A 26,964-nucleotide genomic window follows, 5' to 3' on the forward strand; every position below is an offset into this window, starting at 1 on the left:
AAGTAGATGAGGCCACTGAGTTAATCTAGTCGGGTGGGGATCGTGCAATATGTATAATATAATATATAATGTATTAAATAAAATCATGCATTTTATATCGGGCAAGACCAACCAAATTGTTTACCCACAACAAATCAAATGGTAAGACACATGTTTCTCAAGTTAAACTACTTTTTTTTTTGCTGCCTCTATTCACTTTATTCACATTTGTCCACATGGCCCGACCACACCCACAGTTTTCTGATGCATGGTCACATTTTGTCAGGGAAAAGAGTAAGAAAGTTTTCTGTGTTTTAGCTGCAGAATTTCAGAAACTGTCTATTGGGTGAAAAGCCCACTTCCTGTGCCCTATAGTTGATGACTTTCTGCAAGTATTTTGTGCTCTCAGTTGAAAAACTAAAATCAACACTTGCAGGGAGTGCACTCCAGTCTTTTGATTTAACTCAGGAAGAAAACCTCATTATACCCTGTGCAAACACATTCCTAGATTTAACTTTAACTTTAGAATTATCACTCAAATATTAAAAAATAGAATTTTCTGACTTTGTAATGAATCACAATGAAGTTATCATCACTCTCAGCTTTTTTGATGCAAGACTTAGATTTGTAGTTTTTATGTTAAATCATTAGTTAAATCACGTTTTTTTTCTTTTTTTGTTGTGTTAAGAATACGCCTATGAGAATTGTAGTGTTTTAGCTCCTGGACCAAATATCATACCTAAACACATTGTGTCTCCATGAAATGTCCTAATTCTATGAGAATTGCATATAAACATGATATTTTTAAGAGATGCGGGATACTGACGCATCTGTAAATCTACGATAGGAAATCCAGCTGTTGAAGATTTTTCCTTGCTCTATATCTGTGGTTGGTGTTGGTAGTCTTTGTTATGCACTATATATCCTTAATACAATTATTGATTTATTTGCTTTTTCACCAATAAATTGAATTAATTTATTCGTGCAGAGTCCATTTAACAGCCCTCTTTAAAGATGTGAGGGCAGTTTGTGGCAAAGGGAAGGGTTTCCACCAGTTTAGTGAGTTTTTGATGTGCAGAAGCAGTGAATTTGTTATATCGACTAACTCCTGTGCTCCCAGATCCCAGAAATATTCACATTTTTCAAAAGTGTGGTGGTGCAAACAGAATAACAAAATAACAATGCTAAAGAAATACATTTCTAAGGTACTTATGCTTGAAAGTGCACTACAGCTTTAGCCCTTAAACTGCATCTATGTGTCTCTGTGCAGGCTTTTCTTTTCATGCAGTTTTCATATGGAAGGATTAGAAGAGGAGACAGACTCACAGATTGTCCTTGAGCATCTCAGTTTCTGCAGTTTGAATATTGTATAAGTGAGAATTGCCAGTGAGGGTGCCTGGATGAAATGTACCAACCATCAACAGCACTTTAATTCCACTTCTTCCACAAGAATGGAAAAACTTCACAAATAGATGTACGATTTATCTGGTCTTTCTTTGACAGGGAAAACAAATGAAAACAAATTTCTTGTGTGTGACCAAACATCCACCCACTTATACATGCAGGCTGAGGTGTGTTAATGGAAGTGATCTTACTCGGAGGAGCCTGCTATAAAGACAGGCATAGCCCCTCTCAACTGGAAAACAAATCTCACACATGCTTATTTTATGACCGCCGTCAAATTTTGGTTCTGTATTGCGGTTGTTGCTCCCGTTCAAGCAGTGTAATCAGATCAGGTAGAGCCACATAATGCCTGCAGTGCCGTTGAGGAATGGGCGTGCGTGTGGCCGCTAAATCAAATCAATGAGATAATCGATAAGTGTGGGCTGGAAGAAGAGGATTACTTAGGGCTGGAGGAAACACTCTGTAGGCCATTCACTCATCTTGATTAAAGGCCCCGCTTGGTCGTTTGACATAGGCCAGTGTGCAGTGGGTTGACACCAGATCTGGGTCAATTATGAGTTGAAATTATTTTTAATTACTCTGGGCATTTGCTCTATAGTCCAATTGGCAGATGTGGGAATATCAGAAAGGTTTGAGTGACTTGCCATTTCATTGATTTGTCTTCTCATGTTTGAACTCCAAGTGCATATCGCTCCTTCTGAAGGATGCGACTTCTTCTTTGTATTGCTCCTTGGTTGCAGAGATCTAAAGCTCCTCGCTGTCTGAGCCGCAGTTAAGTTGTCACAAAGCCAAATATACAACAGTAAAAGACTGATTAGCCACTCTGAAAATTGACTCTCAGCGACTGCATCAATACAGTGCACTGAGCGAGGCTGCACGGCGAATTCTAGGCAGCTCAAACACATTTTTAGCCTTTAAAGATTTCTCTTTGGTCATTTAATTATATTTGAGGTGTGTTTTTAGGATAGGTTTGCATATTGAAAGGGATATTAACAAGCACAGTGATTACACAAGCTAATGCCTGCTTGTCACGCTGCTGTGTTTCCTTTCATGTTCAACACTTGCACATTTCATTCACTACCAATCACTGGGCCTGAATCAGAGCACAATATTAGAAAATGGACCTCATTCCATAAATATTGTGGCCTCAGAAAGAACAAAACGCTAATATAACTCTGCAGTGGACGGGCTAATAATAATATCCGACAAAAAATATCCCTGGGGATAATGCCACATAATCACTGCAACACAACCCATGAGAAAATACCAGCGGCTAGGATTGCAGGATTGTTTGGAAGTGCAGGACTACTGGCGACTCTCTAGTCTTTACTGCAACACATGGGACCTTCATCAAAGCTATCATCAAAGGATAATACTCTTGCTTAAAATCTGTTGGGGATTTTTACAAAACCCAAACAAGAGCTGAGGCATTGAATCTGACCAGTGGGAGTAGGAAAAAAGCCAGTCGCTGATGCTGTAGCTCGAGACTGGTGTTTTAGTCTTTTGCATTTTTTCAATTGTTATTTTCGACTTTTGGAGACACGACAAGCGAGGGGAGGAATATGCTGAATGGCACTGCCACAAACAAAGCCGATGAGCCTGAGGTAGCACAAAAACAAGAGACAATGTTAGTAGTGGGTGTTGTAGCCGTGATGGGAATTCCGACCATTGACTAACCAGCCAAACCAGCCACAACTGTTTTTATCTCTCAGAAGAAGTAACCCTGAAGCAAAAACACATCCTAAACAGAGGACACGCTGAAAAATCTCCCAAATGGCCCCAACTTAAACCAAAGCAAGACCGTTGAGACTTGCACCGAAGCGGAGTGTGATGAGGTGTGTAGATGATGTTATCCCTGCTGGAAGCATCACATCAACTGCCAGCTCCTCTATCACACGAGCTACGGTGAGTCTGCTGGGCCACAACAGCGTTGGAGCGCTGTGTGCCCAGCGTGTAAAAGAGGCTACTCCACTCGGCTGCCTTCTCCAACAGCTATTATCCATCGCATTAATGAAAGGGTCCTACTGTTGAGACGCTGCAGCACATAGGGACAGCTGACAGAAAACTAATAGAGCCACACAGAAGATATGTAATGTTTGAAAGATGTATTATCCAGTAGAATATACAGTATACCACTCTTCTGTGCAATAGATTTGCATTTACAGTAGTCGCAATAGAACAAGACACCAGCAGTGTTCTGTTGTTGGTTTCTGATAGAAAAAAAATAAAAGCATTGATATGAAATCTGAATTTTGGCAAGAAAGGGATTGACAAAAGAGAAGGGTACCACTTTCTGTTAAGGCAGCATTTATGAAGCGGTCATAAGCTGTAATAAATCTTTATTAATGGTTAAAGAATGATGTCAGTTATCAGGCATTGATAAGAACAACAATTCCAGCTTCGGGAGCAACACATAGCTTGGCTCTTTACTTCATTAGCGAGACCTCTCCTATGGACTGTTTTTACCACCTCTGCACCGCAATCCATTTACAAACTCCTCCTCATTAAATTGAAGACAAGCAAAGTGTCGCACCCGAGGAGGATTTTTTTTCACAGCCTGGGAGCCCAAAAGTTGTTCTTGTTAATGGCTTTGAACTGAGCAACCAGCAGGAGACAGAAATGTGTCATTTTCTCTCCAGGGATTCTGATTGAATCCTGACATTTGAAAATAATATGCTAAAAACACATCTTGATGCTATACAGTGTAAATGCCAGCTCTGTACTAGACTATACTGCACTTATTTTGACGTTTTGTTCCTGTAATGGAGAGCAAAGGCAGTGTATCTCAGTTATAGCCTATTTATAAACCCCTCAGGATATAAATTATGCAGAATAATACAAACACAGGATAAATCAAACATGTCTCATTTCTACGTACAACAACTGAATCAAAACCAATGACAAATTCCTAAAACCAAACATTGTTTTTACTCAACCTCAACCACAGTTTATTTAACAAAATAGAAGCAGGTCAAATATTGCAAAGCATATAAATGTATCTTTGAAACACAGCGTTTTTGAAAATTAATCAAATCATCACTGGGCTGTGGCACAGTAATACTCCACAGAGGAGACATAGTTACGGCAGTCCCCCTTGCCGCCTCCCTTTGTTTGGGCAAAAGGGCGAGGAAGGGGAGAGGGGAGGGAGAGAGGGGGGGCAAGGTGACTGTACACAGAGTGCAAGCGAGGTGGCGGCGATGAGGTTGATGAGTGTCATGGATCTGCTGAGATGTTAGTCTCCAAGGTCAAGCAGCGGCACAGTTACATATTTGGGGGGGAATAGGGGAGGGGGAGAAGGGTGGTGTCATGGGAAGTTTAAATGTTTTGAAAACATACATGCAAATAGTCACGCAACTGCTCTCTCATCCTCATACACTTGCGTTAGGGGTGTGTGTGTGCGTGGGGAGGGAGGGGACATGCCTGCATGTGTGCCCTCATGGGCCTGCACGCACAGACAGGGTAAAGGGCAGGCGGACAAAGAAAGCAGGGGATGGGGAAGGAAGTGATGCACCATGAACAGCGCTAGTCTGCATAATGGGGGAGGAAAGTGGGAGGGGAGTTAGGGGGAGTCACACCATTTAACACCGACTATCGTCACAGCCCATGGCATCTTGGTTAGAGTTTGGCCAAATTATGCTGAAACCCTGTCTAAATGAGGCATCTTTTTGCACAGAAAGCCAAAACATACATTAAAAATCATCACTGGAATTTTACATCACAATTCAACAAAACAAAAATAAAAAGGCTGCAAATTGAACATTCCTCACGTTTGTTTCGGGGAAAAAAAATCCCAACCTTTAATGCTTATTTGTTTATTTTTTGGGTTTTCTTGTGTTTGTTTTCCAGTAGCTGTTAAAGCAGTGTATCAGCTTAGCAGCAGTCCCAACATGTGAAACTCAGGTATCCAGTCATGGCGTTGTTTTCATAAGCCCACAAAAAACATGTCACCCCCCTAAGAAGAAGTATCTCAAGTTGAAAATGCTGAATTGGAAAAAGGCATCTTGCATTATCTAATTATGTCTCTGTGTAAGTTTGTGTGCGCACCCTTTTTCTTCCTCGCCTCCCTCAGCTCTACATTCTGGCCACACGCTGAGATTCGCGTGGGCACGCCAGCCCCCTCCCCCACAAACAGCCTCTTTCAAGCACATTTTGTAGTAAATACAGTGAGTTTCAGTTCTCTTATTTGGACAAGGTTAGATGGCTTTACAAAAGCTCACAATATGATGAAAGTGAATTATAGCCATAAGCTTTTTCTTGTGGAGGAATACTTTTTTTTCTGACATTTAAAAAAAGCATTCTAGTCTATATCAGTCTACCTGCGGCTGTTTACATAGATCGAATTAAACCTACATAGCTCGATTGAAAACACCTCTTTAATCAGTTGTTGAAAAAATATGATGGTATAAACCCCCCGTTTAAATTGCTTGTTTTTTTTTCTTCCTCTCACCCAAAGCAGGCTATATTCATTGACACACAAAACCACAGAACTGTTATTGTAGCTACATTAACTTTGCAGCATAAGCATCTGAGTGACGTTAATTGGTCATGCTCATCTGCATGTCTGAATATCAACAAAGTCAACAATTGGCACACCATAAAATAACACAGTTTTACATTCATAAAGGAGATGATGACTGCGCAGACTGTGGCTTTTTAATCTGCACCATCTAGTTACGGTATAAATAACCCCAATATTTATCAACAATCAAATGATAACAAACAGAAAGCAACATGCACTGACAGCTTCACTTCCATCGCTCCCTTTTTCTCCAGATAGTCGCCATGATCCATTGTTGGTTTTTTTTCTTTATGTTCTCTTTTGTCCAAACAAGTTTAAAACAACAAATACAAATCCTAACTGCAGGTTCACAAAAAATAGAGAAATGGCACTTTGTAATAGTCATACATAATTCTTAATATCTATATATAGTTGTCATATTGATATAACATGAAAGGGTCGAGTTTGCTTCTTTGTTGGTTATGGTGGTTATGGTTCCTCGCCGACGTGTGTGTGTTGAAACCATGCGAAATATCATCATGCAGATTATGTTACATCAGTCCGAGTATTTACATTTACATTCATGCGTTCGTGCACCATTCCCCGGGTCCTCTGCCTCTCTCTCTTTCTTTCTCTCTCTTTCTCTCCATCTCACACACACGCTCACACACACACGCCCTCTCCCTCGCTCCTTTTTTCTCTCCCTCTTTTCTGTCTCACACTGATCCGTATAGTCCGATTGCGGCAAATAGCAGAACTGGGAGGAGGAGGAGGAGGGAGGGAGGGGTTGTAGCCAGGAGGAGGGGGGGGGGGGGGGGCTTTGCATATACATATATTACAGAGTGGGGCCTGTGCAGCAGCAGACTGACTTACTTGCTTCAGCTGGAGAAAATAAGACATTAACAAGTCTGTGTTCCCCCTGATGAACAAAATCAGGGGATTCTTGCTGATTTTTTGTCATTTGTCAGTCCTTGTCCTATGTGACTGTTTGTAATCCAGGTTTATTGTACGAAAGTCCCCCCCTTTAATTCTTACGCATCATTTGTTGTGGAGAGGTGCGTGCTGCAGTCAAAGCCCCGGTGCGCGCCCCCGTCTGCGTGATAAGGCCCACTGTGCCAATAAGACGAGTCGCACACTGTCTGCAAGGAATTGATCTCGGAGGCGGACGAGTTCCCGTCCCTTCGCTTTGACCTCTTTCGGTTCCGCAAAATAAAGACAAGCATTCCCACAACAGTGAACGCGGACGTGACGAACACCAACAGCAGTCCAGGGACGAGCACGGAGATGGAGACCCTGTTGGGCTCCAAGTAAGAGTTTGAGCGTGTCCCCGAGTCCAGGGTGAAAGTGCTGTTTTTGGAGAGCGAGGTGGGGGAGATTCGGTCATAGAGTCTCGGGCACATGAGGTCGTTCCGGACGTAGCGGAAATCTCGTTTCCAGAACTCTTCTGGGGACTCGCACTTGAGATCGCCCACTATCACCTCGGCACCGAGTTTCTCCGTCCACTGCTTGAAGGGCACAATGTTGCACGAGCAATCCCAGGGGTTCCCGTGCAAATCGATCTGTATGATTGAATTGAGCTGGTCTAAGACGCCAGCCACAGGGAGGTGGGGGAAATAATTATTATGCAGGCTAATTTTGGATAAAGAAATCCCAAGAAAAGCATCCACGGGTAAAGACTTGAGCAAGTTGTTGTTGAGGAGCAGAACCCTCAGATTGGGCATGGGCCCGAACGCACCTGCCACTATCAGCTGGATGTCGTTGTATTCCAAACTGAGATATTCCAGATTCACAAGGCCCACAAACATCTCTGCTATCAGTGTATCCAGATAGTTCTTATCCATATAAAGCCACCTGAGCTCGCTCTGGTTCTGGAAAGTACCGTTGTCAATCATCTTGATGTTGTTCCCACCCAGATCCAGCTGGTTGAGGCTGGAGTAGGCCAACAGCTGGTTCTTCTTCACTCCATGTATGTTATTATCTCTCATGTTCAACTCATGCGCTGCCAAGGGCCTGGGTTTGAGGTTGGATAAGCTCTCGATCTTTTTGCCCTCACAGTTGACCCCCAGCCCCTGTCTGGAGCCCACCAGCTTGCAGTTGCACAGCTGGGGGCACGTAATGTTGTGCAGCTGCTCTCTTTCGCTGCTCACACCTGTCACCACTGGAGTGGGCTTAGTTTTCAGCTGCCAGTTCTCACGAGATTTGGAGCGGCTCTTGGCTCCGTGGCCACCAGGCGTCGGCGGGCCGCTGGCGTCTCTGCTGGGCTTGTAAGGCGTGGGACGGGGGCCACGGGCCACTGTGACCAAGGTCTCCTCCTGGGTGGGAGGGGCGACCAGGCTGGTGTCCACGCCGCCGCTCTGTGAAGGACACAGATCCTCCTCTGACGTCTCGTTCAGGTCGCTCCCCTGCAGCCTGGTGGGAGCCTCGCAAATCACTCTCCCAATAAGCGCGTTATGCGGTATGTTCTCCAGCCATTCCTTAAGAGAAACCAGGTCGCAGTTACAGTCCCACGGGTTGTCCTCCAGCAAAACCTCCGCAATGCCTGGTATTTGCTCGAGGACCCCCTCATAAGGCACCGTTTTGATTCGGTTCCCCCGCAGATCGAGATGCGTAATGGGCACATGTTGGAACACGTTTATAGGTAGCGCGCTGATGAGGTTGTCGTTAAGGATTAACACTTCAAGTTTATTTAGGTCCCTGAAAACGGCGGGGTCGATGTCCCTCAGTAGATTGAAATCAGCTTGCAGATATTCCAAGTCGTCTAACCCCAGGAACGTGCTTTTCCTGAACGATCGTATCTTGTTGTTGTTGATGTGCAGCCTCTTCACCAGCTGCAGCCCCAGGAACGCACCGGGGACGATGTCGTGCAAGCCGTTGTTTTCCAAATGCAAGCTCACCGCGTTGTAAAAGTTGGCGAACTCGTTGGGAAAGAGCCTGGACAGTGAATTCCCGTGCAACAGCAAGTGGTAGAACTGCGAGCTGGGGCCGGTCAAATGCTGCAGCGTGGTGAAGCTCTTCTTTTCGCAGTCTATGTGCAGATCCCCCTCGATGTCGTTGCAGGAGCATATCTGCTCCTTACAAACGTCCTTTGTAACATTCCCACTGGCAACACAAAGAGCCGCATTCAGCAGGACGATCCAGAGCAGCATTTTTCAACGTGGACGATTCATTCCCGGGTGTCAAGACATAGGAGCTGTTGAAGAAAGGAGCGAGAGATAGACATTTCTGGGGGAGATAAGGCAGTCTCTGTTTTGTCTTCTTTAATCACACATCCATGCTGCGTCTATAAGCTGCGCCGGTCCAGACTCGCAGTGTTGAAATCGCCATATAAACGTCTCTTTCACGTCGACTGAATCCTCGCAGGCGCCGCGTGTTAGCGATGAAAATCAAAAACAGCGAGCCGCAGCCGAGTCCCACGCATCTTTTGTCTTTTTTTTCTCTCCAGTTCGTTAAAGACTGACCTTGGCAACGAGGAGGCGGAATAAACGTGAACAAGCCCGCGCGCCCTGGTCTCTCTCCTCCGGTCCACGGTCGTGCAGCGCTGCGGCGTCAGGAGCTGTCCCCGCTCCCCCGGTGCTGAATTCACACCCCGCTGCTGCTGGAGCTTCACAGGCGATGCCACCGCTGCAAAACACCCGCATCCCCCTCTCACATTCTCCGGCGTGCTTGCCTCGCTCGTTTGCGGCGTTTCTCTCTGTCCTGCTGGCACCACCACAGACACCAACACCACCCCCACCACTCTGTGTCTCTTTTTTCTCCTTTGCTTCTTTTCTTGTGGCGATTCGGGAATCACAAAAAGAGGAACGCGGAGACCGTGTTCATCCTTGCGCGGTGCTCTAAGAAAGATCTGACACCCTCTACTGAGCTGTAATGGCACAAAAATAGATTAAAAATTAAAAAAATCCGTCGACTGACTAAGGGAATGCTGAGAGGATATAGAGCAGGGGAAAATCAATCCACATACATTTCTTCCTCTGAGATCACACTTTAAAGCTTTGGAGCTGTGCGTAATTTCCCTCCAGATGCTCAAAAATAGCCGCCTAAATGAGGCTCCTGTGGTAAATTCTCAAAGCCCGCAGCTCCATGGTGAACGTGTCCAAGTCGGCATCGTCGCAAACACTGGTGAGATCTCACATGAGGTCTGCGCTCGCCTCAGCTGAGCCTTAAAATTACGCCTCCGTCCTTAAAGGGTTAGACGGCTCTGCACTGCAAACCGCGACTCTCGCCCCTCGGATTGAAAACACTGTTGAATGCGGTAAAGAAAAAAAACAACTATCTGCTACAGGGATGCCTCAGTTCACCAGTAAAAAAAACAAAAAAACAATTGACAATACAACAAGCGATGCGTCAGTGTGGCACCCTATATGCGTATGTGTGCGTGAGGTTTCTTTCTTATTCCGAGATAGAAATACTCTCCTTTAAAAAAGATAGAAAGGAAAAGTAAAAGTGGTTTAAACATATTCCTCTTCTGCTCTCATATCTCATGGCTTTGTGTTCCACTCCAATGTTTGAGAGTAATCAGGAGGTGGGGGGTGGCTAACACGGGAGAGTTGAGGTAGTTATTCCACAGGCACACGCACACACCCTCCTCCCTTCCTCCTCCATCTGCAGTGTTCACTTGGAATTAAGAGCAGGACAGGAAAAAGTTAAACATCCTCACTCACTGACATCATTTCTGCAGAGGACACAACATGCACACACACACACACACACACACACACACACACGCAATGCAAGTGCAATAAGAGACCAATCCAAGTGAGTCTGGAGATTCCAGCTGTGCTTGCAATAAGCAAAACATCATTAGGAGCAACTACATGTGGCTGTAAAGCATTCCCATTATGGTCCGCTGACTGTGTATAATTTCTCCCTGCCCACCTGTTTGCTTTTCGGTTTGTTGTTTTCCTTTTGTGCCGTTGCTTGTCAAATAGTCTTTCTACCTGTTGGTGCCTCTTTTTTTCTCATTTTTCTGTTTTGTTGGGGCGGCTGTTGCTCAGGAGATGGAGTGTGTCTTCCATAGTTTGATCCCAGTCCCCTCCCAGTCTTTGTGAGCAAGATACTGAACCAGAATGTGTGTGGAAAGCAAAACCTGGTCATCATGACAAGAAAATCATTATATTTTTTACATTTCTTGTCTTTATTCCCCCACATGCACCTGCCTCTTCTCAGACCACATCATTGGTGGCGCGGCGTCCCATTGTGGGCCGGATCGAAGTGTGCAGCGTTGTGTTCGAGCCAAACAAAGTAACCGATAGTTGATCCATGCATGGTGCAAGAGGCAAACACAGGCAGGGGGATGGAGGGACATGCAGCCGAGCCAAGGACACGTCACTCATCCTCACTAATTAATTGGATGCTGGATGTGTGGGTGTGGATGTAAGTTGGTGGGTGTGTGTTAATGTATAATAGAAGGTGTTGGAAGAGATTCCTGTTTGTTTAGCTAAGTGTGCAGGCTAACTGTGCATTTATGCACTTGTAAAGCAGGTTTACAGGTGTGTGTGTGTGTGTGCGTGCGTGCACGCGCACGTGTGTGTGTGTGGGTGGGAGCGTAGTATTGCAAACACAGCTTAGTCACGCTTGAGCATCTTGTTTTCACCCAAAGAAAGCAAACTGATAAATAATCCCGACTCCATTTTGGCTCTGGCTTGGTCCTCGTAGGCCGAACATTTAGACTCTGATATAATCCCCCCCCCCCCCAAACAGGATAAATCATATTTGTATAAAAAAAAATTAAAAAGAGCCCTTATCTTGGAGTCAAAACTAATTGGATTATGAATATGAATGTATCCCAAGGAAGAATTGCATGGGGCTCAGCGTCATGATGTGATGCAGATACTGTCGAGTTGCATTAGCGTGAGGCCGGACCAGAGGAGCACATACGTCACTTGCATGCATAGTCGCGGGGTGCAAAATGCAGCTCGGGCGACTTTCAGCCTCGCACTCTGTCAAGGTGAAGGTTTTGTTGTATTTAATTATTGATTTGCTGTTTATTTTAATATGGACAAGTGCCGAGCATTGATTAATGTCATAAACCAGAATGTATTTATGGCACTACGCTAGATAAAAGACAGGCCTTGATACACATACATGCAAGACAACAAGAGGATGAATACAAAGATGCACAAAACACAAACAAGGATACCAACATACCATGAAACTCAATGAGAGCATCAGATCAGTCCTGAGTACATGTATTTAAATTCAGTTCTGGGACACTTTATACATTTACTCCTTCACATTTTAAAGATAACAGTTATACTCTTTACCCAACAGCTGACGATTCTTTCTATGGTTTTTAGGGTCGTAAGGATGCAAATTTGTAATATTTTACTTGAAATATCTCTGTATGGGAGCTCGATATATTGTTAAAGCAATACTGTGTCACTGTGCAACAGCACCCTCTGCAGCCATGTATGCTGATTAATTCTGTTTGCCTTCTGTGGTGGCAATTTCTGTGAAACAAGCACAAAGTCAAACACTTCTTTCTCAAAGTTTAATTCAGCATCTGCAGATGGACTCATCAGTACACATCACCTGAATGACATGCACAAATGAGCAAAGAACACATGAGAATCATTGTAGTGCAGTCCATAGTGATTTGGCTTGGGAACCGGAGGGTGACCGGTCCAAGGCCAGCATCGACGGAAGTTGGAGAGGTGCTATAGTTCACCTCCTGGGCACTGCCGAGGTGCCCTTGAGCAAGGCACCAAACCATCACACACGGAACAGTGTGTTTTAAATTTGTGTATATATAAGGGCATATAAGGTTTACGATGATGGCTTAAGAGACTTGAGTTTTATGGCCTCGAGAAACCACAACTTTATGGTATCTCTTGGTATCTCTGAATGGGATCTAACACCAGGGGTCTCACAGGGGGGTCATCCACAGAACATGTAAACATAAGGACAGGATGTCTCCTCCACTGAGTGAAACTACAGGAGGGTAATAAAAACCTTTGCATGCTGAGTGGGAGGGGGCTGTGAGTTATAAGATTAAGATTAAGATTGATTTATGGTCCCACACACAGCATGCAACATGCAAACATGTGGAAATTTGACCTCTGTACTTAACCCATCCGTGTGAACGGAGCACACACGGAACACACTCCACACAGTGACCACACACGGAACAGTGGGCAGCCATGAAGGCCCAGAACTTCAGGCCGTACTTCAAGGGAGGAGACATCCTGTCCTTATGTTTACATGTTCTGTGGATGACCCCCCTGTGAGACCCCTGGTGTTAGATCCCATTCAGAGATACCAAGAGATACCATAAAGTTGTGGTTTCTCGAGGCCATAAAACTCAAGTCTCTTAAGCCATCATCGTAAACCTTATATGCCCTTATATATATACACAAATGTAAAATGTCCATAACATTTCGTTTCCCAGCGATTAAGTTAATAAAACTCAATGGTGGATATTACCCATGATCCTCAGCTTCCTGAGCCAAAAGAGCTGCTGCTGTGACAAATCCACTGTTTAGGTTTCTTTGTATTTTAAATTTTCTAGCTGTATTGTATATATACTGGTTTTTCTCGCAGGAGATCGAACAGACTCACCAAAGTGACATATAAGAAGAGGTGCTCAGGCTGAGGAGTTGGAATGGAATACTCCCTATTCCAGGTCAGAGAACCATTAAACTCATTTTGAAGGTAGAGCAGTTGCACAATGTTGCTTCAATGATTAGTTACGGTAAATGTTTTTAGCAGTTTTAACTCTAATGTTCTCATATAGTCTTATTTTAATAACAGTTGATTATCTGAATATATAAGAGATATGAGAAAAGCCCTAGAACTGAATATAATTATATTATGAATTATGAATATAATAATATTTTCCTTTTCCGCTTTTTTTCTTATGTTATTCAAGTATCTTTGTGCCAATTAAATTCAACTTGAACTCATCAGAAAGTTGGGACCCCTATAGTTTCATAACCAGTTGACCAAACAATTTACAAGAATAGTATATAAAGTATAGTTTAAAAAGATGAATCTTTATTAGAAAGTGGAGTGTCACAGGATATATTGTACTGTAGACCAACTGCAGATTTGAGGTATCCAAAACAGTAAGAGTTACGATGGTGATGTTCTCCAGATGGTACATGTACTCTAATATTGCTCTTGACGGGAGCGGGAGCGGCCGTTACGCTCCACGTTTGAGATAATTACGCAGTTTTGTGAAATCCAACAAACCTCTGCTTTCCAAACGCTGCAATCTCTAGTTTGAATGTTGCACACACCACAGAAGAGAGAGAGAAAACAACCCTAAAGACAATCAATAGCATTCAATCAGGCGACAGTGTTGTGCCAAGAGATTGCTCGTAATTTCTTCCTCTCCAATTCGGCGGCTCAGATGCGGTTGGATATTTCCAAACGGACATTATCTGAAATCGTGATATGTGGAGCAGAGTGACTTGCGGGCCCTGGTTTGACATCTGTGACATTTGCCACCTTGAGTAAATGTAATCATCAAACGCTGTTTCATGTTAAATTAGAGGTGCTTAAAGACACTTTGCATTCCTGTGTAATCCAAACCGTCCTGGTTAAATCGTTTCCTTGATAGACGCATTTAAAGAATCCTGTGATTTGCCATGTTTTTTGTTGGAAAAATGCGTTTGTCCTTCCCGCAGGCTTGTATTCCTCTTCTTTCTCAAGTGATTAAAACATACATTATCTCATGAGTGTATGACCAGGAAAAATAAACTTACTGCTACATCTATTAAGCACTTTCAAAAATAATTCCATCAAACAGCAAAGAAAGGGATCTTTGCCCTCAGCATCCAAATCCCCCACTGTGAATTTGTATTTTTTGTTTTAGGGGGGGGCGGGGAGCAGACACGTGCCACATCAGCTCTGCTCCGATTTTCCTCCAGATGTTCCGCTCGGCATCAGGAGGAGGGCTCCTCTCCCCGGGCTTTGGAGGCAGGGGGAGGTTTTGAGAGACTGAAATACTCTATGGGTAATTACAGAAAGGTCAGGAGCCATGTTAAGCTTGTTTTTACATCAGCATGTTTCAGCTCAGCGTTCACAGGCAGCGTTCAGAATCAGGCCCGGCAGGTTTTTTTTGTTTTCGGGAGGGTGCATGTTTGTGGTGATTAGCTGAAGTGGAACAGGGCAGCGTGTCATCTGACGTCAGCTGCCAAACTTTTCTTTTTTGATTGTTTGGTAAAAAACAGGAAGTAGGAGTGACATCATGAGATAAATATGACTGACTGTGATCATGCTAACATCATATGTGGGCTGAAAGAGAAGAATTCTAAAAACGGGGCCTTTTAATCTAGGATGGTCTCATCTTCTCAATCCCTTTGAATCAACCTTTTTTAATTATGCAGCAAAGGTCCTGCAGATGTGTCATGTATAGAAAAAGACGGGTCAAGTGCAGACTGGAATTCAATACAGCTGTTGGCAGAGGCCGCAGCACCGCTCCCGATGCATTGACCGATGATGCCGCACAGGGAATCAGCAGAATGTTTGTCTGTAAATCTATACACATCCATCCACAAACCCCTACCTCCTTTCTCCGCCGATGAACCGTGGCAGAGAGGCGCACATGTATGTTTGAGCTCTGAATCAGCCAACGACTTGTTTTTTCACTGCCCTGAAAAAAGGGAGTTTTCTTCTTAAGATTCATGCGGACGTCAAACTGTCACAACACGACAAAAGTCTGACACGAGTGTTAGTCACTTGCCTTTAAGGAGAACAATTTAATTATAGCTTTGAAACACTAAACTGATGCCTCCTGACATCGCAGGCTGCCTCGCCGCTCTGTCCTGTCGCCGTCAAAAGTGCTTTGAAGAACAATAAAGACGAAAACAGGGATTGACAGTTTTCTCCTGCTGATTTGCAAAGTGTGGGTCTTAACTTTATGCCAGTCAGAGGTTCCTCACGTTACTTTGTGAGCTTTAGCCTTCAAGTCAATTTTCAGCTGGAGTGGAGGGAAGTCATTTGTAGCACCTGACTTCAAAAGTACTTGTACGGATCAGGAAACTATTCTTGATGATTTCTATTCAAATATATTTAAGATTTGAATTTTTTTTAAGATTTTTTTTTTTCACTGGTTAGAATATGGGAGGTTATTGACACGAGCGCCCCCTGTGTCTGCACCAAATAGTGTTCATAAGAGTTTAAAAACTCCCAGGGTCTATATGGTGTGAGCAGCAAGGCCTCAAGTCTAATTTACAGTTGACACACTCACTTACCTGTTGTTTTATGATCATTTAGTATTAATATTTCCTAACAAGAGATAATCCAGTGTATGTGCAGGTGTATTTTTGTGTCTGGGTCCATGTTGGCACAGTGGCATGGAAAATCTGAATGCTTAATTTGAATAAATAAGGAAGGGATGTAAGGAAAAACTGCACGGTCACGACTCTGGACAACTTCATGACCAGTCGGAGCAGAACGCATTTCAACCCATTTTGTGTGAAATAAGTGATCGAAATAAAACAAGTGAGAAAAATCCTGATAAAGCTAAAGAAAACAAATCTCCACTCTGAGTCCTCTACTCTTTTCCGAGCTCCGTCATCTCCGGCGCTCAGTCAGCCAAAGAGCACACGGTCTGCTTCTCGATTTTTGTTTTTCTTTCATATGCCTGCCTACGTAAACGTCAACACATAAAACACAAATCTGGTTTGTGGGACCTTGCTTTTTTCTGTTATTCAGCAATTGCTGTGTCTCCTCTGGAAGCCTTTAAAAGCATCTGGCAAGCCTCTAATTTACCCATGTCCTCCCTCTCTCTCTCTCTCTCTCTCTCTCACTATATACAGTATATCTCTCTCTCTTACCGCGTTGCTCCGCAGTACGTCGACTAAGATTTCATCAGGTCCCCTGATGGAGGTCATAAATCAGTGCCATAAAATTCACCGTTGATGTAGTGAAAAGGTGAAAAGAAAGGAGGGTGACAGAGCGCGGGTCATGCGTCTTAAAGCGCCACAATTAATGCCACAGTGGCTTGTTACCATGGCAGCCAGTTCATCTCTGCTGAATCAGTGTCTTATTTTTTTCTCCTCCACACACTCGGAGAAGATATTCAGTGGGAGTAAGCAAGTAGCCCTGATCTCACGGTAATTGGCAGGAAATTTTATATTGGAAGTGCTTTTTAGTTCCACAAGCCCGCCGTGATAAATGGGAGTCAGAGACGAGCAGGTAGGATGAATAGATGATTGTCTGGATGGGACGGATGATGCACCGAAAGATTTTTGATCCATAATAGGGTTCATTTTGTGAACTGATAAAACAAATGAAAATGAATTAGAATTTCTGCATTAGGCTTTTTACGTTTACATCTTCAGATCTTAAAACGTGAGAAATACTCCTGTTTATCCGTCATGTCTTCGTCGGGGGATAACATTGGCGAACGGTTTCTGACCTGTCAGCTGTGAGGTCTCCTTCAGCATCTACCTGCCGTGACCTCAGAGCCAAATATCAACTGTGTTACAGGCACTTCCTCTTCCTGGCAAAGCTCATGGCTTTGGAGGAGTGATCTGTGATCCCAGACAAGATCCTGTCGAACATGATGTTTGTTTTCTGTCTGAGAGGTTTGACAATCCTGACAGCCTCAGCACCTGGCCCCTGGGTCGGCCATTGTTTTGTAGAAATGTATTTACATAACTATACCTCCAACATTGATTTATGCATTATGAAGGTGGGAAACTTTGGTTCAAACACTGCTGCTGTTTGAAAATCCCATTTGATTATTCTTTAATATATTTATAACATGTAAATTAAATCATAGGGAATTGATTACAGCAAAAACAAAAAAATCAAAAATCAAATTGCAACAGGTTGAGACCTCTGAAGCTCTATTTTTAATTTAATTTATTTCAGTCACTTCAGGGGAAACCAAAACAAATTTTCAAAACAAAAGAACACACTCCATGAACAAAAAAAGAAGCGTGAAGAGGAAAAATGTGTATATTTCACAGGCCCTTTCAAATAAATAAAAAAAAACTCTCTTTGAAGCAAATATTAGTTTAAGGGAATGATGCTGGATTTTGTTTGTGCAAATATAAGAAAAACATACATTCTAAATGTTTTTGAAACAGGTAAAGATTTGGAAAGAATAAAGTTTAGACCCTTGTTGAGTCCTGGGGTGAATTTATGGCTTCATAATTAGATGTCCTTAAACTGGAATAATATGAATCTTCTTGATGGGGTCATTGGTACGTTTCAGGCGGTTTCATGTCAGTGTGTAGCCCAAGTGTTGACAGGAGGCATTGGGAAGCGTGTATGTAGGCTCCCCTGCAATATACCCTCTACTTCTATGTAACTTTCAGGGGTCAGTAGGTTTTTTACCCCTTATGAAAGTCAGATTTTGTTCAGACTTCCCTGATTGATATATAAAAAACAACTAAGATCTGGTTTTAAGGTCTTGCTCTTGGACCTGACTTTTTGCCTTTCGTGCAGCATGTACCAAGTGTGATCCTCTGTAACCGTAGCAAGGAAAAGAATATGAGCTGAAAAAGAAAACACTTAAGACGCAGCAGACTCACTTATGTGTCATACTTCCTGTTTTGGGGTCCCGTGTCATTTCTCGACGACTCTGTCCACCCATCCTCCTTCTTCCCTCCAAGATCAGAGCCCTTGTTTTGAGTGGCTTGACAGATCTGGGCCTGTGCTTGGTGATCAGAGATCTTCAATCAGGCCTTTCAGTCTTGCATTTACTTAGTTATAACCCCCTAGTATTTATTTTCTCTGCCTGATGATGGTAATGTACAGTTCACACGCTCGTTGATGATTTTGATACTTGACACCAGAATTCCTGTCCCTGCCCAAACCTGAGAGGAAAAATTATTATTACTCATCTGTAAATATATATATCATTATAAAGAGCGATATAGATATATACGAGTTTGTGATGATGCAAAGGTTTGAAATAAATTGAGGTTTTATACAGCAGTTTTTTTCCTTCATTATTATGTCTGAAAACCAGTCAGTTAATCAATCAATCACATTTTATTTGTATAGCTCATGTTCACAAATTACAATTTGCCTCATGTGGCTTAAAAAGAGTAAATTGATACAACATGATTTGGCATTTTGAATTAATATGCTTAAGTTATTATTTAAACAAAAATTGAAAATGTTATACCAGCCTCTCATTGTGTTTGTGAATAATTGTTTTTCCATTTTTCTACTTAACTTACCATCCATGAGTATTATAAGAAAATGCTTTTTGAATATATTAACTTGGCTTCAGGGAATAACGATAGACTGACGTTTTATACTCTGTCGACTGATTATTGAGGAAAGTAATTGTTGCTTGCAGCCTCAGAGTTTCATGTGATGGAAGAAAAGTTGCCCCTGATTATTTGATGGTTGTATATTTGAAACGGGGAAAAAATAAATTTGCAACAAAAATTAAACAATTACGGTTTTGGAACAAGATTTTGATGGGTGGTGTTTTGGAGGCACATCACCTCCCAAGGTCACCATGAAAATGTCTCAACTCTGCTAGATCGAGTAATGTTTTGTTTTGGTGTCTGCTGCGTTATTTCATTTATTTGTCTACTACTGCTTTTCTTGAAAGCCTGATGGTTAAATGATGAACATGGAGAAATGCTAATTAACATCAAGGGGCTTGAGAGTGATGATTACTAGTGGTGATTAAATCCAGTGGTGGAAAGTGCTCGTGAAGCAAACTGCACTGCACGTAGAAACTCTTTCAAACTTGGGAAAATGGGGATGAAGGCAGTGGAGTGCATTTATACTTTGGTTGTGAATTTCCAATCCGGGTTGGTCTTAAATTTAAGCTTCTAGTGGTATTACAAGGTCTTAAAACCTTGTATACTGTGTAGACAGCCTGAATTAGTGATTTAGATCATTATTTGGACTAAATCTTGTGCTTTTTAGGCCCCAGTTCAAAATCTAGCTGTGAAAAGTTTTCTTCTCAGACTATAAAATGATTGATTCGCTGCCTTGAGGGCTCAGCCAATAAATATGTGGAGGGGGGAAAAACGAATTGGAAAAAATAAAGTACTTTCCAATAATCATCTCTAATTTTAGTTTAAGCTCCTCCCATGGAAGATATTTCTTCATCCCCTCTCATGACTGTATACGTGCAGTGGGACTAAATGGAGCTTTGGTGCAGGAGTTTTCAATTAAACCTCATCAAACAACATCATCGCTCTGCAAAATCAATAACTGTAAACACATAAATACCAAGTGGCAATAAAAAAAACTTGTAAATGGACGCTGTTAACCCTTACATGTGGTACCCGGGACTTTCGATTGTTTTACGATATGCAGAACAGCCGACCTAGCCCATACAAACATATGTACTATATATACACTGTGGATCACTGCGACAGTTTAATAGTCTCTGCAGCACGTGACCATATGCAGCAACCTCTCTCTCTCTCTCTCTCTTTCTTTCATGGTGGTGTTTATTTGATCAGTTTAAAGCCTGAAGCCTGTAATGGAGTAGTAAGCAGCGGCTCTGAGAAATGAAAGCCACAGATGACGTATTTGTCATAAGTATCATCTCAGCCACCGCACGCCGCTGTGTGAATCACTGTGCTGCTTTTACTGAGTTCCCAAGAGAGGGAGTGGATAGATTGAATTTTTCCATCTTGTCAGTCTTCCAAAGGACACATTTTTTGAGAGCAAATTTCTGAATGGGAGAAAGAGGACGCTAATATAAATTCATTTATTTTTATTTGGGGGATGTTTTAGAAGGACAGAACTCGCTCCTTTCCATTTGTATGCATTGTAAGTTTAATTAGTGCTCTGTGTTGCTAACAAATACATCACTGATACACACAGAGGTTTTCAATTTGCCATTTGAATCCACAACTATGCCACAATCGTGACATTATTAAAGTGGTATATCTCAATCAGAGCTCTGCGTTCTCTTCAAAATGTGCAATACATTTACAAAAAACACTTAGAAGGCATGCAGTCCTTTCTTCTTGCTCGTATATATGGGAGAAGAAAAGCAGGCTGTCCCCTGTCTGGATGGTTTCTGGGCTTGTATCCAAGCTTTTTAATCCTCATTTCATTGTGCACTCAGCCTAGCACAGCTAATACAGTCCTGCTGTGCTGTGGCCAGTGTTTCAGTTTTCATGTCAACTGTGAGGTACAGCTAGTTAGCCTGCAAGCCCAGTTAGGCCGGCTATGTGATGAATGTAAACTGTGGATTATTGTAATCCACATGTAGTATCACATGCAAGGCTTGATGCATGCTTGGTCTTAGATGTGTTTATGTAAAGGGTCATTTATGCTCAGTGTGGAAACGTATGGCTAAAGCGGGGCAGTACCACAGGATATCATGGGGGGGCAGTGTAGCCAATAGGTGGAACTTTTAGATCAGAGGTTTTGCGAGTTGGTATGAACCTGCAGGTGCTTTTGCCTCTTATTGCAACCTCGTCCACTTTCGCCATGTTTGTCGTCGGACAGCATACCACCGTAAAGAAGGCGTTGACGTTTTCAGTGGAGGTTACATCAAACAAAACGGACGTATCTCTTTTCACATGTAAATCCTGTAAATGAGCCTTAAGTCGCAATTATGTTAACATTCAATTAACCCTACTTTCGTCTCGTGTTAAAATCAGGTAATCGCTCAATGTGTTGCAGTTCTTTACAAGCAGATACTGGCAACATGGAACTGATTACTGAAACACCCCAGTCAGAATTTATCGCAGCACATTCAGCTTGGCTGTGACTTAGAAGATGGATACCTGCTGTGTCTGCCCAAAGCGTTTCGAGGGTTATTCTTTCCCTACTTAAGGTTTCAAGCAACAAGTCTCAATTTTTTTTTATTCCAGGCATACGACTAAAAGATACAGTGGAACCTGTGTGCACATACGAACAGTTAAACGACGTTTCAAAAAAGCAGCAGAGTGCAATCTAGTGCCTGAGTTAATGATATATCTTATCTTCAATCAGGGGGACTCTGATATTCCTTCTTCTCTGTCATGCTTGACAAAGATCTTAAATTGTACTTCAATTCAGTAAACTGATTAATTTCTGGTGCAAAATATAAAATCTGCTTTGGGCATCTTGTTTTGTATTCAAGCAGATTATTTTCCTCTCTTTACTGAAACAGTGATGGTGATGGGACGTAGAGTTTATTTTTATACTTGGTGTAATTTCACAAGAATGCACAATGAAAGAAACAGCGAATGCAGCAAACAAAAATAGAACAATGCCAGAATAGCACCATAAATGTTGTTTCTGTCAAACAAAGTAATACATTGAAATAATTTGGAAGTAGCAATTTAACCAAAAGACATTTTCATTAAGATATTAAATTGCAACGGCGTTTATACACAACTGAATTTACAAAACACAATTGAATGAGCAAAAAATACCTTTATCTGTGGAGGGTTAATCTTTTTATAAGAAGTACAGCAAAAGTTCTGGTTCAGCCACAAGGTCGGGTCTGAACAGCCAGCGATGCCAAGACTCGATACAATGTTCCATCATATCTTGTCCTTGGAGCTTCATTGTCCTCAGTGATATAGATATTTAATGAATCAGATAAAGGCAAAGTTCCTGGGTAAGGAGAGGAAAATTGACATTCCAGACACCACCTGTGGCTCCATCACAATAATTGGTAGAATAAATGAATAATCAAGTTGAAAGGTTAATTCTCCAAAGATACTGCTGAATATCAGATCTCCACCATAAATACACAGATTGTATCGTTAGTAATTATGACTCTAATTATTTTTCATCCTTTCCGTTTGGATGAAACAAAAGTAGGTAAGGGTTTTCAAATGTTTCTAATATTGCCGTGAGATTCAGCTCCACGGACAGTGACACACATCCTCGCTTCGGTAACACAGGAAGATGGACGGCAGCTCCATAAATAGTAAAAGTTAATGTCCAAATTTCGAATCGGGATGTTTTGTCACTCTTTCTCTCTGAGACGTCTCCTTCTTGAGCCAGAATCGTGGAGTTTGATTCAGGATAAACGACGTGAAAATCATGGTGAGCTATGGACAGCATCATAATTCACATAGAAGCACAGATAGCGACTGTGTCAGTTATTCCATATATACTGTATAATCAGTTTAATTTATGATCGTGTCCAAAATCTGGAAACATGCAACTAGCTCTGAGAGTGCATACCTCCACTAAGGCTCATGCCCAATCTCACCAGCTCATGTCCGTGTTTCCCATTTATATTCTCAACTGTGACGGTCCACCTTATTTGTCCTAGTTTCATAATTAACCCCAAAAAATTTTACTTCTTATTTAAAAGACCTTCTCTAACCTGGTGTTTTGCTCTGTCGCTGCATCGTCTAGCTGTTTGCTCGCACTGTTGTCCATAGGTGTTACCGTTCAATCAGGCAATCAGACCTCATTGTCTCAGCTGTGGTTGTACACGTGCATGCAAAGTGTCATGCAATGCTGTTCTCTCTCTCACACGAGACCATTCTGAATCTGCCTGACATGCATTCTGTGGGAAACACCGCAGAGAAAGTGAAACAAATTTATTCTGAGCCGTATCTCACTCTTTCACACACAAAATGAAAACACAACCTCATTGGCAGAGGTTAAAAATATTATTTCTAAATGCTGAAATTACAGTTTGCCAATATTTTTCCAAAACCTTTTCACTTTCTACTATATACTTGTTCCTATAAAGAGAGGGGGATTAGGGAGTGAAGCAGTGAAGGAGACAGTGATTTTGGACCCAAGCAATGAAAGTGACACATTCAGTGCCAGTAATGCACTTTTTTTTAAATCTAACCCACGGTGTGATACAAATCAGCACCACAGACAGTGACACGCTAAACTTAAATCAGAACCACGGAGAGTGACACCAGCCTTTTCTTCTGAACCAGGCCTCAGAGACAATGGAGCTTGAATCAGACTCAATCTTTGAAGCAGAGCCAAAGTGTCACTGCTGAGGGCTGATTTTCTTGTACACATTTTCTTGGACATTAATGTGTAATTTTGGGGAGAGAAACATGCAATGAACAATGTGACTACATAGTGTTATTGTGGACAAGATGGTGAATATCCCTTGTATGCTTGAAGGTCTTCTGCACAATTACCAACTACCAGTAGATGTTAGCAGGTGTGAGTGGCCACCAGCGGATGTGAGGGACATGACTTCACTTGTGCACCTTAGCGTCATCAAGTGTTTTTGCCTTGTAGGCTGAACCTGAGGGTAAATCTGGCTACTGGCTTGTATGGCAGCACTATGAAAGCCATGTGACTGCTCAGTAGATCAGACATCATTACCTCTATGCCTTTTTAAACTAAACACTTTCTCATTTTAGAACATAGGACAAGATGGAGAATACCCTTGTATGTTCTACCGCAATAATTAATGCCTACCTCCAGTTGATGATACCAGATGTTAGTGACCACCAGTGGATGTTAGGGACATGTCCTCATCTTGTGGACCTTAAAGAAACTTTAACTGTAATTTGATTCAAAAGAAGTAGATTATAATGAAATAATGATAATGACATTAGTATATATAGATATATATAATATAGAGATATAGATATACGTATATATACAAAAACATTTTTTTTTGCAGTACCTTGGATAGTTACATGAAATTCTTTATTCAGCACCAGGGACAGCGAATAGAAAAAAAACCCTTTGTCTTTTTTTTCGAGGTCACAGTTTGGATTTTTTTTGCATCCTCCTGCACATTCTGTTGAATTCAATTCAAGTCCCCGTAGTAAAAGAATAAGAGCCACCAGGAGACTGGAGCTGATGATGAGAGATATGCTTCATTTAGCTGTATTCACAAACACTCACGTGTCCTCTGTGGGAACAGGACTGATAGCGGTGAGGACATTCAGATGGGATTTGATCCCAGACAAGTTGAACTACTGAGACAAAGCCTCCTTTGAATCGCTGAGAGAATATAATTGAAAAAATTCCACTTTTTCTTTGTTGTTTATACCCCCTATTTAAGCAGGCGAGGAAGACTAAAGCAAAGATTAAGAGAACTTTCTCATTAACTGTGGTGCCTGGGGGAGCAGCTGTAGTACATCCTAATTGAGACAGTCGGAGAGTGGTGGAGAATATATTGAGTGGGGCCTGGTGGGTTTGATTCCAGGCAAACGGAGGCACATGTGGGGATGGGTTTCCTAAGTAGTCCAGGTGATCCTCTACTCAGGACCAAGGGTTGGAGAGAGTGCTAAAATGATCTCATGAAATGAAAGTGCTGTCTCTAGAAAGCCTTACTGAGATGGGATTAAGGGGAATTTTGGGGTGTTAACTTCTACAAACATGAATTCAGGACTTATTTAAAGCCTTCCATATGTGTTTATAAAATAAATGCCACCTGCTACTGCTTAAAGGCAAAACTACCAACTACAGCACAGATAAAGTAGTGGGTGTAGATGTAGTGATCCCTATCATTGAGTTTGACAGTGACCTTGTGGGATTAACAACATGTGAACATGCGTCCTTCAGCTACAGGCAGCACAACACAGCAGCACAACACAGACACCAAGAAAAAAAATCTAGACAATTATTGATTTATTTACTTTGACTCTTACAGCACAGGTTGAAATTGTGCTTTTAAAAAGCTTAACATGATCAGTCTTAAATCATCACATATTGTGGCTCGCAAAAATATTAATAAGAGATTTTTTTTGGTTTTTTATGATATAATATTGGGATAAAACGTCATGATTGACAGCTGAGACTGATTCAGGATTGGTCAAGCATGTGTATCTCTGGGACCTCGCTACCGCAGCTCCATCCCCTCCATCTCAACCGCACAGACTCCAAATGACGTCAACACGGATTGCGCAGACTCTGGCTCTAAATGCAAACCATGGCTGCACTCGTTTCTGTGATATTTCGGCTTCATTTCCGAAAAGAGGGAGAAAATGGAGACGTATCGTCCATCTTTAAATACAGCACTATCAATTACATTTCCAGCTAATAATTCCCTGCTACAATTCACTTTTCATCAGCCCATTTAGGTCTGGCAACAGCTATCGCCAGTCCGGGAACATTTAATTACGTCCCAAATCCCTGCTGCTGTCTATTAAGCTTGAAATGACAGAACTCAAAGATCCACAGATAAAGTGGGTCTTAAAATCCCTCGGCCAAAAAGGCCACAGTGACCTTGGGATTTCAGTAACGGTAATGTAATTTAAAACCAGTGTCTTAATGAGTCATCAGTCCAGGCTGTAGTTGGTGGCTTACTTTGAGGCCCTGAAGTGTCCCTGAGTGTGTGAATAATGTAAGTTCATCAGTTAATCTTTTTGTTCCCTCTGAGTGATCCGCCGCCAAACACCGTCGTCGGATACAGGGTGAAAAGCCCCAAAATTCTGATCTGAATCTTCCCTCTTCAGCTCCACACGTCGTCTTCTTTACCCATTTGAAGAAAATCTGAGCAACAACTACAGCTAAACAAACCCTGAACCTTTCTTCACGTTCCTTATTATATAAAGATGCTGAATTCTCTCTAGCAAAGGATTAGACATGCTTGCCTTGCACCATCCATGCAAATCCTAACAGGAGACTGTAGATCAGAGTGCAGGCAATACACATAATTAATACTCAGGGGCACTGGAGCTTTGGTGCTGGGATAGAAAAAAAAATGATGAGGGCAAATGAGATGGAGAGAGTCTCACTAAAGCTGGGTTTGACACCTGTCAAATTATTGACTCGTTTGTGACTTCCTGTGCACGTGCCCTCATGCACCTCCGCTATAAATCAATGCGCTCACCTTGAGCTGTGGCGTGTTAAAGGTGAGGTGTCAATCAGTAGGAAGCATCAGCTCCAACCTGTCATGTGGACAAGAAGACTTTTAAACATGATGGATAACACCTGGCTCCACTCCTCCTGTTTTAGTCATATCTTTGTTTCCTTTTGTCTGTGCCTGGACTCTCTCTCCTGCGACGTGTGCTCAGCGCTGCTTTTATTTTGCTCTGCTCTGTGAGAGAGAGTCACACTGCAGGCGCCTTTGTTTGTGTCACCCTCCACTGACCTAAAGTGGGCAGTGTGAGAACATCCGATCGTGTCTGTCCACTGGAATCTGCAGCTACAGAACTCAGAAGTATCGCTGCTCTGATATCTCTAGAAATCACATTACTGGAAGATAATTAAGTTGCATTGATTACACGTTTACATGTGCATAAGTTCAAGTCTGTGAT

At 42.3% G+C, this 26,964-nt stretch overlaps 1 protein-coding gene and 1 long non-coding RNA gene across 2 annotated transcripts in view; one reads left to right on the forward strand and one right to left on the reverse strand.

The window, feature by feature from the left end:
- The window catches only part of LOC138407057 (uncharacterized), a 137,247-nt gene that overhangs the window by 57,133 nt on the left and 53,150 nt on the right, over nucleotides 1-26,964 (forward strand). The gene's annotated exons all lie outside the window — the stretch shown is intronic.
- On the reverse strand, nucleotides 172-10,403 carry LOC109638874 (SLIT and NTRK-like protein 1). The gene has a single exon (XM_069521347.1). The coding sequence runs from the start codon at nucleotides 9,025-9,027 to the stop codon at nucleotides 6,913-6,915; it is 2,115 nt and encodes a 704-aa protein (XP_069377448.1). The 5' UTR covers nucleotides 9,028-10,403; the 3' UTR covers nucleotides 172-6,912.

Source organism: Paralichthys olivaceus, chromosome 24, assembly GCF_024713975.1.
Source record: "Paralichthys olivaceus isolate ysfri-2021 chromosome 24, ASM2471397v2, whole genome shotgun sequence".
Lineage (NCBI taxonomy): Eukaryota > Metazoa > Chordata > Actinopteri > Pleuronectiformes > Paralichthyidae > Paralichthys > Paralichthys olivaceus.

Bases quoted from the DNA above. Each gene is read 5' to 3' on its own strand.
- LOC109638874 (XM_069521347.1), bottom strand. From the start codon at position 9,027: ATGCTGCTCTGGATCGTCCTGCTGAATGCGGCTCTTTGTGTTGCCAGT.